This window comes from Vitis vinifera, chromosome 14 (genome assembly GCF_030704535.1).
Source record: "Vitis vinifera cultivar Pinot Noir 40024 chromosome 14, ASM3070453v1".
Taxonomy (NCBI): domain Eukaryota; kingdom Viridiplantae; phylum Streptophyta; class Magnoliopsida; order Vitales; family Vitaceae; genus Vitis; species Vitis vinifera.
Window position 1 is genome coordinate 8,816,034 of NC_081818.1, and position 16,931 is coordinate 8,832,964.

Consider the following 16,931-nt stretch of genomic DNA (forward strand, 5'->3'; position numbering starts at 1 on the left):
AATAACTCATTATCTTGAAGCCAACAAAGATCAAGGGGGAGGAAGGGATCTTCTTTCTCCGCAATCCATTCATCATCCGAATCAATCTCCTCTACCAAAATCGGATCAACATTTTGTTTTCTTTGTAGACTCCGCTCTCTCAATCTAGTGTTGTATCTTACATACACTAGAGCATTCAACCTTTGATGTTCAAGTCGATTTTTTTTTTTTTTAATGGATCTACAAATAATAAAAGAAACAAATTTATGTGTTAAAATGAAATAAGGTTCTCTAACATTGAAATAGAAATATATGTATAAAAATTTACAAAAATAGAAGTATTACCGACTCAAATGTGCTCCAATTTCTTTCACATCTTGAAGCACTACAAGTAAGGCTAAGGACTCAAATAACAACCTTTTGCAACTCCGGTGTTAAACCCCCAAAACGCATCCACCAACTTGTAGGACTTCTTAATGTTTGATAATCAATTGCAATACGACTCCCAAATTCACCCATTGCTTGGTCATATGAGTCCAACCGAATGTCAGCTTTTAAACGTTCTTGATAATCCAACATTCTATCCATGCATTCAAATAATCCCTTCCTCACCTCATCAACATGAGAGAACTTATCTCCATACCGCAATTGAGGATTAAGATAATAACCCGCTGCATGTAAAGGTCGATGAAGTTGCGGAGTCCATCTTGCATCAATTTTTCTCCAAATTGGGCCATATTTTCTCTCCACACCCCGACAATTAAATGCAATCTTCTCCTTAACTGAATCCATCAACTCATAAATATAATCCATGGTTGGTCTTTCCTCTGAATCAACCTCTCTCAAGACATTAACTAATGGAACAATGGTCTTTATGCAAAAAGCAACATGAGGCCAAAAATTTGGATCAAACAACACTGTACTTCGAGTTTTCACACCTTCTACCTTTTTAACCCATGTGCTTGAACACCATTTTTATGAGGAGAACATTGCTATAAGAGCTTGCTTTTGCTTATAAAGACTTTGGAGAGTAAGAAATGCAGTAGCAAATCGTGTAATTGCTGGACGAAGAAGTTCATGATTTTTTGTAAATGTTCTCATCAAGCTAAGAACCCAAGTATGCCCATATATGAACTTCACTACTTGCCTAGCTCGAGATAGTGTAGTAGCATGAACATTTAGCTTTTCAATATCCTCCAACATCAAATCAATACAATGAGCAGCACAAGGAGTCCACCCACAATTTTCTCTTTTTTTCCATAAGCCTCATTCCAGCATTCACATAATTAGAGGCATTATCAGTGATGACTTGCACAACATTCTCCTCTTCAATTTCTTCAACCACCTCATCAAGATATTTGAACATCAATTCCCCATTTTTTTTATTATATCAAAAGCATCAATTGATTTCATAAGCCAAGTGCCAGTAGGACTATTCACCAAAAAACTGATAAGACACCTACTCTTTCCATCTGTCCAACCATCTGACATAATTGAACATCCATATTGTTTCCAAGCTTTTTTGTGATCTTCCATAATGATACTTAGGTCATTCACCTCTTCTTTAAGAATCCATGTCCTCAATTTATGCATAGATGGAGGCTTAAACCCGGGCCCAAAATTTGTAACAGCATCTATCATAGGAAACCAATAAGTATCATTCACAATGTTGAATGGGAGACCTTTTGAATACATAAACCTACCAATTTTTCTACATACTTCCTTTCTTTCTTCTTGCTTCCACTTTGAATTCAAAGTAGTTTGTCTAGATTGTGAAGTGGTAAATTTATCCATGGGTCCCCTAGGAATAGGTTCCCCACTCCCACTCACACTCCCACTCCCACTCCCACTCCCTAATGTCCCTATTGTTTTAGATAAGGCACTCTCGTGCATTGACGTTGGACCCATACCAATTTCTTGGAGCAATTAATTTTTTTCCTTTTTTTATCCTTAAAATTGGCCAATGCCTCTTTGCATTCCAATCTAGCATCTTCACTAACTTCGTTGCATGGTTTCATACCATGATGAGTTCCGGCTAAGTGATGCTTGAGTCTATTCACCCCTCCTATGCATATTTGATTACAAAATTTACATCTTAAATATTGTTCCACGGCAACTTCAATAACATACTTCCACACAAAATCTTTTCTTGAATTTTTCGAATCGGAGAAACTCATTCTAAAAAAAAAAACACTAATAATAATATTCAAATTTCTATATAATAATATAATTGACTAAAAAATAATAACAAGACATAATTGAAAGGAATTTAAAAATGAAATTCAAAATTTAATTGGTTTTAATTTTAAAAAACCAATATTTTTTTAGAGGAATTTAAAAATTATACATATAAATTTTAATTGGAATTTAATAATGAAATAAAGAAAATTTGGGTGAAAAATAAAATTAAACCAAAAATAAAAAAATAATTTTAAGCAGCCAATTTACTGAAATATTTAGAAAATAAAAATGGTTTGGGTGAAAAATAAAATTAAACCAGAAATATAAAAATAATTTTATGCAGCCAATTTTCTGGAATATTTACAAAATAGAAATGGATGAAGGAGAAACAACTCACTGAGAGTCTGAGATTGAGAGCTGGTCAAAATTATTGGCTGAGGGGTCAAATGATTTAAATATATATATATATATATATATATATATATATATATATATATATATATATATATGCATATATATTGGATGAAGAGGCATTTGATTAAAAATAAAAAAAATTGATGAAGTGGGAGACCAGCCGATTGCCAAGAGAGAGCTAGCCTCTGTGTCAATTTGTCGACGACCATGGAAGATGGAGAAAAAGATGAGATGAAGCCGAGAGGGGGAAGCTTCGGAGACGAAGAAATGGAGATTGCGACATACTTGGAGATGAACGAGAGGGATCGCTGCCGAAGAAGATGCTCTGCGATTGGTCGCCGCCTGAGGTTGAGCACTCCGTCGCCGCTTCAAGTAGGGTTTCCTTTTGGAGTTTTTCTCCCAATTTTTGTTTGCCTTCAATCGAGACTCGGGTTTTGCTTTAGGGATTAGTTAGGGTTTTTTTTTTTTTTTATTTCTTCATGGCCACATCAGCTTCTACAACGCGTGCGCCTTCTTCTCAGAGCGTAAAAGGCCCGATCAAAGCGCGCCTCAGACACACCTCACTGAAAAAGGCGTATGCCTTTCTCGCCTTGCATTTTATTATTTAAGCGTTAGGGCGTTTTTGCCCCGCCTCGCCCTAAGGCGCGCCTGAGATACGCCTTTGAAAACTTTGGTTTGTATTGTATATAGATATGTGCTACTTTCATTGAGAATAAGCTCCAAAAACTAATTTTTATATTTAAGTTTCCAAATAAGTTTTTATTCTTGAAAATAATTAAAAATAATTTTTAAAAATTGTTTCAAAAATTGTTTTTTGATAATTATTTTTATACATCTTTCAAGTAAGTCCTTAAATTCTAGCAAAACCTGGACAGTGTTATTCGAACTAAACCTAGTCTCATCCTAGACCAAGATCTCTCCTAAAATTTCATGGAACACCACTTTAAAAGCATTTGTTTAATAGTGATTTTGAAAGTTATTCTTTCATAATTATTTGATAAGCGACTCTTAAAAAATCACCTTTTTATTTATTTATTTATTATAGAGCTTGTTTTTTATTTTTGCTCTTCTGATTAAATTTCGTTTTTTCTAATAGAATGAAGAAAGAAGAAGGATCGATTCTAATTGGATTAAACATTACCAAAAACACTCATCTAAAAAAAATTAAAGAATCAATTGAAGTAATTTTTTGCCACTCGTAAAGTGATTCTTTTGGGTTATATTCGAACACCAAATAATTTTCCTTAAACCATATTCGGGTTTAAATATATATATATATATATATATATATATATAATAAAATTAAAAATAAAAAATAAAAAATAAAATTGAACCCGCCTAACATATTTATGCTTTTCTCAAATTATTGTTATTAGCCACGCTCCTAAAAAAACCCAGCCCAATGCCAAATAGGGTATGTAGAGCATAATTTTTCCCGTTTTGGGCTGAAAGAGGGTTGAGTTGGGTTGGGCTTGGGATTGGGCTGAACCGGCCCACGCCAGGATGCAGCAATCGGACAAAAATATCTTTCATCTGTCTGTATGTCCGTAGCATTTTCGCTGTCTTCTGGAGAAGCTGAGTTTGGTACATTCCTCTCTTGCTCTCTCTCTCGCCCTAGACTCCAATTCAAGCCACACCCACTTATAATTTCCATCTCCTCTCACCTCACCTAATTAGATTTCGCACCTGCACTGAAAATTCACAAGAAGAAAGAAAATGGTAATATTTTCCCTCAAATCACTTTTCTTCTCTTCAGATTCAAACCCATATTCCCTGTCTGTGTCTCTGTCTTTTGTTTATCCATTTTTCACTTTCCTCTATTGTTTTCTTTTATTTAATCTACTCAGGTTATGTAATGTTTCATTGGGCATTGCACGAATTGACTTAGCTGTTTTGCGTCAGCTGTGGATTTTCATATACTTTATGCTTTTTTTTTTTTATTTGTTTGGAATTGGCTACATATGGAACCATGTTTACTGTTTCAGTTTCAGGTTGTTCATCCACATTACGAGTAGCAGATTCATGGAATCATAGTGGGCATGTCACAATTTTGATATCTTAGTTCAGTAAAATAGGTGAAGTAGAAAAGGCTAATGAAAATCAGCTCTGTTAAAGATGAAATATCATGCCTATAATTTACATTCTGTTTGGATTGTTAGAAGTTATTGATATATTTAGTTACTGTATTAAAATTATATTTAATTACTATATATTTATTTAGTTACTATATATTTATTTATTTAGTTGTTATATATCTTATTTATTTAGTTATTATATTAGAATTATTTTCTTTCTTTTTAGAAGTAAGACTAAATTAGTCTTCATTTTCTTTTATTAGGTCTATTTAAATTCTAACAGTGTTGTACCCATTTTCAGGAGAATTCATAATAAGAAGTTCTAGATTTTCTTCTCTCTCTTTTATCTTTTTTTCTCTTTGAATCTTTTTTAGATTGAAATATGGTAGCAGAGCAAAATTGATATTTATGGGACTTTTAATTTGTGATCTCATGGAAGAGAGTTTAATCTTATGCTCTACTTTCTTATTTGTTTGATCATTGAATTCTTTTTTCGTCATGTTTGATTGTGGGATATCATAATGGGTGATCACATCGTTCTTTTCCTATTTGATCTTGGTATTTGATTTCGTATTTGTTTTCTTCGGTTTGTATTTGCTTTCTTTTGTTCGATGGTTATTTGTTGTTTATTCATCATGACTAAGATGATTCCCTTCAATCTATTAGTGTGAGATTAGATGGAAAAAAAATTATTCAGATTGGAGTTATGTGATAAAAAATTTTCTAAAGGGCAAAAGGATGTGGGGTTATATCATTGGCATTCTATGCAAACCTATAAATAAAAAAGAGAAAAAAATATATGCAGAACAGTTAGATGCTTGGGAAGCAAGCAATTCGAAAATTATCACCTGGATCAACAACTGTATTGATAATTTGATAAGCATACAGTTGGCGAAGTATGAAACTGCCAAGGAGATCAGGGAACATTTGGAAAGATTGTATACCCAATCTAAATTCCCCTATTTATTTGTTGGATATGAATCCAAATTCTATTTGTTTCTATTTGTTATATATGAATCTAAATTCCATCTATCTCTATTTGTTGGATATAAAACCAAATTCTGTCTAACTCTATTTGTTGAATATGAATCCAAGTTTTGTTTATCTCTTCTTCTGTCTTTATTCCTTGATCTCTCATTTCTTAATAGTTTTATGTCAACTTCTATTTTTCTTTCCTTGATGGTTTAGTTTTGTGTCTTCTTCTTCTTCTTCTCTCTTTCCTTGATAGTTTTAGTTTTATGTCTTCTACTATTTCTTCTTTGAGCATATACCTTTCTTTTCTAGTCATATTTTCTTCTTTAAGCATATACGCTTTCTATTCCTACCAAATTTTATAATGTCTCTATGTCTAAACTTGTTTGCATTGATCATTTCTTGAATGATGTAGATAGTTTTCATGCAGATATTGGTATTTTGGTTTTTTTATTGTCATACTCCTTCCTCTCCTTCTACGGCTACTCCAACACCTTCTGAGATTGTGGATTCTCCTTTCCCACGTTCTTGTTAGTGTCTTCACCATGACTAAGGAACTTTTTGCTTTGCATAAGACTGATATTGGGTATTTGGTAATTCAATTAAGTGGTACAAAGCTCGATTGTTTGCTAAGGGATATTCTTAATAGTATGATTGTGAAGTTGTTTACCAAATCACACCCACTTCCGTGTTTTCAATTTTTGTTTGACAACCCTCGATGCTTCTTGCAATTGCATCATGAGTTTGTGGAGATATTAGAAGTTATTAATATATTTAGTTACTGTATTAAATTTATATATTTAATTACTATATATTTATTTAGTTATTATATATTTAGTTACTATATATCTTATTTATTTAGTTACTATATTAGAATTGTTTTCTTTCTTTTTAAAAGTAAGGATAAATTAGTCTTTATTTTCTTTTATTAGGTCTATTTAAATTATAATTATGTTGTACCCATTTTCAAGAGAATTCTTAATAAGAAGTTCTAGATTTTCTTTTCTCTTTTTTGGATTTCAAAATGGATCTTGCAAAGTCCTTGGAAAAGGAAAAAAAGTGAGGCATCCAAACTATCTTGTTTGATTTGATTTATAGTGGAAAGTGCAAAGTCCATGCTATATAATAAACATTATTTAGAGATTTATACATTTTCAAAAGTGGATGGAGGAGTAAAGAAGAAAAATAAATTTGGAGAAATATGTTAGAAAGGGTTTTTTAAGTTTAAACATATTTTTTATTTTCCTTGGCTTTTTCTTTCCTTTTTTTTCTTCATTTTATTTTCTTCCCTTGGTACTTCGCTTCAAACTTTTCAAAATCCATAAGGAGTCTTAAGAGGCTGTTGTTTTTTCATTTGAAGTATGAATAGGTCTAGATTTATCTGAAATTTGAATAGAAATGAATGAAAATGAGTCATTTAGACTTTAGGTTTGAAATAAAATTTCCCTCTTGGCTTTTGGAGGAGTCTTTAAGCATCCGTTGTATACTTCATGTATACTATGGGGAGCTCTTTTGACATTTCATTTCTTTGTTTAATATACTCATTCTTTATCTATCAAAAAGAAAGGTTTGAAATAAAATAAATAAAAAATAAAAAAATGATTTTTTTAATTCAAACAAAATGTCTGAAAATAAGACTTAGAAAAAAAAAAGGCACTAAAATATATGAAGTCTTAATAGACTTCAGATAAAATAAAATAAAAAAAGGGGCTAGTTTATTAGTTTCTTTTGTTACACTTTTATTTTAAGTTTTTTCATTTTATTTTGCAACAAGAATGCTATATAAAATAACAAGCTATGCTACAAGCCCAGCACAAACTAATGTAGGACTCTAAATTTAAAGGAAAAATGACTGATATATTTGATTAATTTTAGAATTTTCTTCATCCTTTTTATTTTTTTAAATAAGGACCCTTTCCTAATAAACAAGCATGAAATGATTTTAGTGTACACCCAGTTTTTGTGAAATATCACTAACGCTAAATGATTTTCAAGCCCCAACATGAGAAACTAACCACTAGAATTACATCACTACCAACCTCTGGCAATGCTAGCGATTGCTTTTTCTGGGTATGCACATACTTTTGAATGATGTTATTAATTGCTCAAAAGAAAGAAATAGTTGGAATGGATTCTATTTTATTAAAAAGGAAAAAGAAGTTGTTGTGAAAATTGTATGCAAACTAGTTTTACTGTCTTAAGGGTTTTAGTTGGAGTCTGTAGCCCATTTGTGTTATCCTTCTCAACCTCTTTGTAAACTGTTCAGGCTAGGTGGCGGATGTTTCATTGTTCTAGGTTTCTCTTCAATAAAATTATGTTTAATGGTGGTATGTTATTTTCATTATTTATTTTGGCATTTCTTGTTCCTAAAAAGGTTAATATTTTGATGATGATATTAAATTATTTATTTAATGATTATTATTGTATTTGCTTGTATATACAAATCTTAATTTTCTTTCAATTAATATTTTAGAAAGTGAAAACCGTGAAATAATAGTTCAGACAATTAGGCTTGTGTTGGGAATTTTATATATGGTTGGTTTGAGTTTGAACTTGTACTTTCAAACCTGTTTAACGGAGGAGCCGGGATTGGGTCACAGGTGGGTTGTTGCTATAGGATGTTAGTCCTTCTCTATTCTGACCTTAGCCATTGCCGTCTCTTTTTCTGGCTGTTAAAGTGCTCTAGCCTTGAGGTACCAGAGTTCAACTGATATATCCATCCTAAGCTTCATAGCTCTGATATGGACTTAAATTAAATTAATTGAGTTCAAGATGCACAATGCTTCAGGGGATAAGAACGATTTATACCTTCAGATACTATTTGATTGCTATTTGTACCTTATTACTAAGAAGGACAAAATGCTGATTAGCTTTTCTAGACTTAAACAGCAAAATAAAATACGATAAGATTGCTTGCATTCCAATTGATTAAATTAACTCAAGATTATGCATGCTAAGTGGGAGCTTTTTGGATTTGCTATTGAGATAGTTGTGCTACAGAATTCTAATAAAAAAAAAGGGTGTTGTGCTACAGAAACACATTACATTTACACATGTACACACAAACAACTCATGCTTACTTTTTATCACCTTGTGTGACAGCTAATAACTCGTCTGTCGTAGTCTATGGGCCTCACTTCTTTAAGTAGTTCACTGGTACCTCTTTTAGTTTGATCCCTTCAGATTGGGGACCCTTAGCTCTGTGGGGTCTTTTTGGTCAGTAATCTGTGGTATTAGGCAAGCTTGGCCAGAGTTGCTCTGCGGGGTCTTGATGTTGTATACGTCGTGTATGCTTTTTTAAAATTTAATACAATCTTCATTTACCTATCAAAAAAAATAGGGGTAGATGTTTAGTTTTCTTGAAAAAACAGTAGTGCATTCAGTTCTAAGGTTTTTGTCTTATGCATATTTTTTGTTGGAAACAACAAAGTTAATTTAAATGAACTAATAAGTACAAAGAAGGATGCACATCCTTCCAAAACAAACAAGATAAGATGAAATTTTATTATCATTTCAGGTTATTTAATTTAAAGCTATTTTGAATTCCCTCTATCTTCTTCGCTGACATGGTAGAACTGCTGTGGACTCTAAACATGGGACTTCCTTTTAGGCTTCTTTTGGTGTTTGGGAAATAATTTCTGGAAATGGTAAAACAAGATAGCTACTGTACTTGCAAGATGAGATTGTAGGTATTTTGCTAATGGCTATATGTATTCCGAAATGAGGTAATCGACTTCAGTTTGGGATTCCACTTTCTTGGAAATGGGCTGGACAGACCAGCCACTCACCCACTTAAACAACCTTTTTGATGAAATAGCTAGCAGCATCACAATCATTGTGATATTATATATCATTTGATATGGGCAAGCTTCTTTCTGATTTTCTTTTCCTTCAAAAAAAATGGAGCTTGGGAGAAGCATGAACTCTAGCATAGGTTGAATGTAAAGGGTAGATACCTTGATTAATTAAAAACTGATTTTCAGTTATCGCTGATGCTGTTGCTGCTGCTATTATTGTTGTTATTGTTATCGTCTTTATGCTTAAAAATAGGATGAAGACATTAAGAACCTCAATCAATATAAGTTCATCCCACTGAAACTTGAGGTGTTGGCTCAAATTTGTACTACCAACATTCCAAACCGAAATTTGATTCCTCCAACATGAAAATTGATTCCATTCCTCAAACATGCTAGAATTTCTTCTGCTTCAATTTGTCATCTGATCAACTCTATGCAGAATGAATTTATCTCATATGCTGATATAGTCTCTTTTTGTTCCTCCATTCCCTATATTAATTCATAACTTTCTACATTTTCCTTATTTGTGCAGGAAAAAGAGGCGAAGAAGGAAGCTTTTAGGAAATATTTAGAATCTAGTGGAGTTCTTGATGCTCTGACCAAAGGTTCTGCTGTATTTAACTTTCTGGATTATGAATTACTAAAATGCAGTTGGCAACCTATTTATGAATTCCCTGTCTCATAATGTGGGTTTTTTTTGGGTGTGTTTGTTGTGCAGTCCTTGTTGCACTATATGAGCAGAATGACAAACCCTCCTCTGCTGTTGAGTAAGTTCATCACTGTGGTTCTTTTGGATTTCCATTAAGGATTAAAATCTATGCTATCATATTTACCATATTAATAAAAAAAAAGGAATCGGCAACTGGTGAAAGGTAAATAATCCAGTTTAGCAAAGACCATTGAAAAACAAGCTTGGAAAATTCATTCCACGTCTCAGCTGAGTAGGGGATTGTAATGGCTTGTAGATATGATCTGTAGTAATATATGCATACATTTAAACAATCATACTAACACATGTAAATATGTAATATTGATCAAATGTCATAACCTAACTTCTTATATATTTTGTCTTGCAGGTTTGTCCAACAGAAGTTAGGTGGTCCAACTGTGTCTGAATATGAAAAGCTACAAGGTGAAATGTTAGATCTGCAAATAAAGTATAATGAGCTCTTGGCAGCGCACCAAGAGACCTGCAGACAGGCATGACTTCAATCACTTATTATGTCAGCATTTTGGCTAACATATATTGCAATTAATGACTGCCACATTGTCGAACTGCTAATTTATATATTCTGATTCTTTTAACAAGTTCCATCACACTTGGATGATGTGTCTAATGAAAAGTTTGAAATGTTCTGAAAACTAGGAGTCACAATAAGCCCACAAACATAATTGATAGTAAAAAATAACAATTTCTTGTTGTGAGCCTATTGGTTCTTTCCTCTCATCTGAGAGAGCGAGTGCCTGTGTAAGGAAGGGAGAGAGACACTGCTCTCTCTCACCACAAAAAGAAAAAGAAAAACAAGGTACCAACAGACACCACATACATCTTACTTATTTCCTTGTTCTCACCCGAGTGAGAGAGTAACTCCATCTCATATCTTACTTGGTTCTTTTTTCTCATTTGCCTTTATGGATAGGGGAGTTCTCAGCCTGGAAAACCATAAGTACCTCCATGGAAGAATACAAATTTGTCTTACCTCATCTCAAATTTTGGATTGATGTCATTGTCTGATGAATGCTCTAGTTACTGCTCTGGAAAATTTTTCCTTTTTACATAGACAATGCATTGATTGTGATTGCTCTCTGGTCCTGAAAAGTGAATACTTAGGCAGCTCGCTTGTTTTGGTTGACTGCAACCATATATTGGTCAGATGTTCTTTTCCATCAATCAAGTCTCTTTACCACTCTTTGAATGTTTTGGATCCATGCCGACTACCATCAATAAGCAGCATCCTAGATTTGCCTTTCTTCAATAAATGCATTTTAGCTGTGAGATATCAACTTTTCTAATGCATCCTTAAATCTTTCTTTTAACACTTCAAAAATGCTTTTATGAACGATTCCCGCAGGGCTAGTATAACAAAAAAAATTGTCCTCAACTGCCTCTCCCTTTTAGGAAGGAGAGAAATAAGCAGTAGTCAAAATTTTCTTAAAATGACATCTATCATAGGATCCCTCAAACACTTTTATGATGTCTTCTTTGATCATGTTCCAACTCATGGGAAAACCAATGATCATACTTTTCTTTTAATCAGAAACAAACATTTTATAGCCAAGAATAATTAGGTATTCTCCACACTAAACCTTTTTTTTTGATAAGTAAGCACAGAATATATTGATAAGAGGCCAAAAAGCCACATGTATACAGGGAGTATACAATCTAGCTAAGCCTCACAACCAAAAAAGAAAACAAAAGAACCTCACCAGCCCTTATGTGGAGGCTATCCACTCCAAGGAGCCTATAAGAGCTCCACACTAAACCTTCATACCCATTCAATCTTTTCAAAACGTTTTTTACCTTTTTCCTTTTTCTTTTTGAGGCAAAAGTGAGGTATAACAGTATAAAAAATGTCTAACATAAAGTGATTGTTATCAAAGATGAAAATGTCCTTGAAAGTCAGCACTATTTCATCAAAATATTGTGTTGGTGGACACATGAAACATGAATCAGAAATATTGAATCACTGACTTTTTTTCCCATTATTTCAGGTTTTATCAGAAATTTTCTGTTTCTTTTCTAATTTGATTGGGATTTTCAGCAATTATTCCATCTCAATCCTGCCCCTTTAGAATATATATGAATATAATCATATACATACCTTATTTGGGTTTAATTAAATCAATTTTAATTATTTTATTTTTCAAATTTCATTCAACAAATTGTTAAAAATATGAAAAAAAATATCATAATAAGACCATTAATGAGTCTTTCTTTATATATTTTATAGAATTGTTAAATACAAAAGAAATATGAACATGTAAATAAAATTATTAACATTTTTTTAAACATAAACATACATAAACATATCATCATTATATATAAATATTTTCTTCAACAAAACAATTTTAATATATGTATTATTATTTGTTTTATCATTTATTAGAGTTTTTCCTAACATTTATACAAGGTTTTATCAACTTCATTCCACACATATATTTTATCCAAATTTTCATCCAATATTTCCATAAAATCCAATTGTTGATATTTCCATAATTTTTGATATTTTAATCATCGGTTGTCATTCCAGTATACAAGAAGTATACAAAGAGCCCTAGAAAATTTAATGTTTGTGTCACCTTCCTCATTACAAAATATTGGACTTTTGGCACCAACTAGTTTCCCTATCCTACTAAAACGGAAAATTGCACATCGACCTCCAACCTCCTCACACGAGGATAAGCTCCCAATCTCCTAATCCCCTTAGCCTTGGAGACTACAACGTTCCAAATAATTCCTTGTCACACCTCTTGAACCTCCTACTTTAGAGTCTTAAGCTTCTTATTAAAGATGAAGTCAAGTGCACTATAGGGAGTCACATGTTTACAACTCTAATAGAACCACTTTTTTGAGCCAAGCCAATATTGTCAAGATAAAAGTGAACATGTGTGATATCCCACATTGAATAAGGAAAACAGTTTTTAGTACCATATATGTATGGACTTCTCCTAACCATGTAGATGTATTTTAAAGTTGTACGGCATAAAGTTCATGACAAAATATATCCGCATGGGAGGAAATGGATTGTTACAAATGATATCAGAGTCAATTCCCAATTTTGATATGGGTCTTTGTCTATCCAACCCTGTAAGGGATATCTATCTATATGACTACGTAATCTTGTGGAACACAACAAAGATGCCCTATTTGCATGGGGGTGATTGTGATAGTCTACATCCGATAAGGGTCTTGATTATGTAGATTCATTTTAAAGTTGTGAGGACCAATTAGACCCAAAACAAACAATATCTGCATAAGGGGGAGTAGGTTGTTACAACATGGTTAGACAAGGGTCTAGAAAAAAATACTCGTGTGCTCCTAGGTTGGCATTCCTTCCACTCAACAAAGGGAAAAGAAGCAACCTTACCAATCTAGGCAAGGCCAAATGATCTTGATTATCTCACCATGCAAAGTTCCCCATAAATAATGGTAATGCACTCATATATTTTTATCATATTAAAAAATATACTCATACATCATGTTATTATACAAACTCAAATAACACTCCCCACACCCCATCTAAATGGAACATATTCCAAATTTACAACCATAAGCTCATTGCCAATCAAAGAAATCTCTGAATTTTATGAATCCCAATAAGCATCAATTTCATTTTGGCATAACATGAACAAACCTGACTGCCAATCACTGCTGAAAAACTTCCAAAAAATTCTAGAATTGATTCTGTGCAAATCAGCATTTCAAGACATTCCTCACAAAGCCAGTGGTCAAATACTGCAAACCCTTTCTCAACCCCATTCACTAAAATTCTCATCTACCTGTAATGGTTCCGCCTCGTTGCTTCAAGCAACCATCATGTCATAAATAGCAGGAAGACCATATATCTGATCTATGAATGCTTCCTTCCTAAAACACCCTGCTGATGAAACCCAGGATACAAGAACAAAGGTGGATCTTTGAAAATCCAATCATTCTTCCCCGAAACCCCCTTTGCTTCAGCTTTCAGTGACACCCATCCTAACCAAATACCTTTATCCTCATCACAAACCTCCAATGACATTTTGTCTGTGCTAAACCTTTACCTTTTTCAAAATAACAGTGTTGGATCAGGCTTTGACCATTTCATCTGAAAACCAATCGATGTTTAATGAAAGTAAGTCAAACCCTTTATGGTATTTGACATCACACCCCATGAGCCTATTCTAAGAGCCATCATTTGGGTGACCCATCCCTGGGCTTAAGAGTATCATTGTTTCACCCCAACAATCCCTCCCCCAACATGAAGTTCTCATGACTCGAACCCATGATCCTTAGCTCTGATACCACTTGTTCGATCAGGCTTTGACCATCTCATCTAAAAACCAATTGATGTTTAGTGAGGGTAGGTCAAATCTTTTATGGCATTCAACATTACACTACACTACCCTGGTGGCCTGTTATAAGAGCCATCATTTGGGTGACCCTTCCTCAGGATTAAGAGCAGTATTGTTGCACCCCAACAAACAGCATCAAGTGCAACCCTCTAATGACAAGACACCTTTACTATGTGCATCTAGGGGACGCATAAACCCTGCACTGAGCTCTTCACTAGAAGCACTGACCTTGAGACACAACTGCCAACTAAAATTTCCAACCATGACAAGCCATATCACCCTCCAGAATTAAACAAACCATTCTGTCTCAACCAATTATACGAAAATAAGAAATTTTCCATGAAAGTTCCATTTGAGAAATAAAATTCTTTGAGAATGTTCATGGAAGTTTCGAATAGAAATTGCCTTTGCAATGAGGTGGTGTTGTGGAAATCTGGGGAAATGAAGTCTGATTGGTGGAGTAGTGTGCTGTGTGGTGGTAAATGGGCTTCACTTGGAAAGGAATAATGGGTTGGATGACTTTAAGAATAATTTTTTCTCAAGCAAGGGATGAGACTGGCTTTTTCAGATGAAACCGTGTGGGGTATTGCTCCTTAAGATCACAAGTTCCAGATTTGTACACTGTCACTTCTTGTTCAGAATAAAGGAATATAACATTACAAAGAAATAATGAATATTTCTTCTTGTACCTCCAATATTATATGTTTTGGAATGATTTTTATTGGAATTTGAATTGTTGGGAATTGGATTCTTTGGAGTTTTTCCTTGTTAGGTTGTACTCGGTGGAGGGTGATTAAGTGGTTGAAGATATAATATGGTAACATCGAAGTAGATATGTTTCCAGTGGAGGCCTATTTTGAATCTGAGTTGGCTTCCAGTTAGTCTGTTTGTGGTCCAGCAAGTTTGGGACTTGAAGGCGGCCCTGACTATGGCAACATTCTTGTCATGGTAATAAGTGGCACAGGGCTAAACATGTGAAGAGGAGGATGAGATGAGCAATCATACATTCATTCACTGTATGGCGGAGGCAGCCATTTTGGTTCTTTCTGTTTACAATTTTTTTTATCTTAAGACAAGTTTCATTGAAGATAATAGTGGACCCTCTCATGCGTTGTCATTTATGTGTACAGACAAGCATTGGCATTGGCGATGCCATTTGTATCTCTCTTTTGGTTTGTTTGAAAGGGGCTAAACCCGGCAATCTTTCAAAATGCTGAAAGTATTGAAAATTTTCTTCACAAATGGTATAATTTTCAATTATTGGTTGGTCATAATTTTCTCAATCATCCTTTCAAGAGGATTCACAGCTATTTTTGGTACTGGACAAAAGGGATATCAGTTTTGAACTTGCCACATGAAGCAGAAAGCAGAAACCATTTGGTCCCCTTAGCTCCATGTCAACTATCTGCCATCTTCCATCTTTGTCTACATTGTCCATGCAAAAAAACCTTTCCTTGCTTGCAAAAATATACTTTCAAAACTATTTTAGGTTGAAATGGTTATTAAAAGATTCCTAAATTTTCTCTTTTCTCCATGGCTCAGTCTTCCTTCATAATCTAACTTAGCTTGTATCTAAGATAAAAGTGGATTTTAAATTTTTTATCTATACTATATAATATAATCAATGCCACTTCCCTACTTCTAAAGTCAGGAAGATGCCTCATATTAACTGTATCGATAAAGAGTGCAAGTATGTAGAATAATTCCATTAGTTTTCTCCTCCATTAAGATAATTGTCTGTTAATGACAAATATAGGTTTTTGCCTTCCCTCTTATCTTTTTATGCTCTTAACCCATTTGAGAAGTCACCTTTTCTTTGTTGCATTGCAGTTTGAGGAAATTAAAAACTCATCTACCACAACATCATCCAAGGAAACCATTGATGAGGAGGCCCCAAAGGATGGACTATGAAAAGTGGAGACAAAGCCTTAAACTTATGGAGTGATACTAGATGAAACCTCCATTTCTGGTTGAACAATGAAGCATTGTGATTGGTTGAGTGTTGTATTGATAGTCTGCACCAAGAAATTCAAGTAGGAAATCAATATACCAAATATGATGATTTTTTTTTTTTTTTTTTTTTTTTGTGGGTGTATTTTTATCCTTGCACGATGATTGTTTTTCATCAAAGCATGCTTTACTTCTTTCTTCAGAATTCCATTGGTTTGCATATTGATCAGTCATAATCATGAACGCCCACCCCACCTAAAATTACAAATTTGATTCTGTTTCTTGAGCGGTGGCTCTGTTTCTACTCTTCCTTCTGAGTAAATGAAAACACTATCTGGTATATTAATGTGGAGTATGAAAAGCTAAAACATCATGGAAAATTATTATGTTTTATTGTCATAGAGGCATGTCTAGAATTTTTCACAAGATTACAGGAAAATTACACACTCCATGTTTTCAGGGAGTCATCTAATGTTCAGTCAATTCATGGTTGAAGTTGAATTTCTGT

General features: G+C 33.5%; 1 protein-coding gene across 1 annotated transcript; it reads left to right on the plus strand.

Annotated features, from left to right (window-relative positions):
- The first annotated feature begins 4,119 nt into the window (after window positions 1–4,119).
- LOC100251329 (uncharacterized) lies at window positions 4,120–16,628 on the plus strand. The gene is made up of 5 exons (XM_010661815.3): window positions 4,120–4,293; window positions 9,951–10,023; window positions 10,137–10,185; window positions 10,495–10,618; window positions 16,304–16,628. The coding sequence occupies exons 1-5, from the start codon at window positions 4,291–4,293 to the stop codon at window positions 16,382–16,384; spliced, it is 330 nt and encodes a 109-aa protein (XP_010660117.1). The 5' UTR covers window positions 4,120–4,290; the 3' UTR covers window positions 16,385–16,628.
- The last annotated feature ends 303 nt before the right edge of the window (window positions 16,629–16,931 follow it).

Coding starts and splice junctions, on each gene's coding strand:
- LOC100251329 (XM_010661815.3), top strand. Junction 10,024..10,136: donor TCTTGATGCTCTGACCAAAG/GTTCTGCTGTAT, acceptor TTTGTTGTGCAG/TCCTTGTTGCACTATATGAG. Junction 10,186..10,494: donor AAACCCTCCTCTGCTGTTGA/GTAAGTTCATCA, acceptor TTTGTCTTGCAG/GTTTGTCCAACAGAAGTTAG.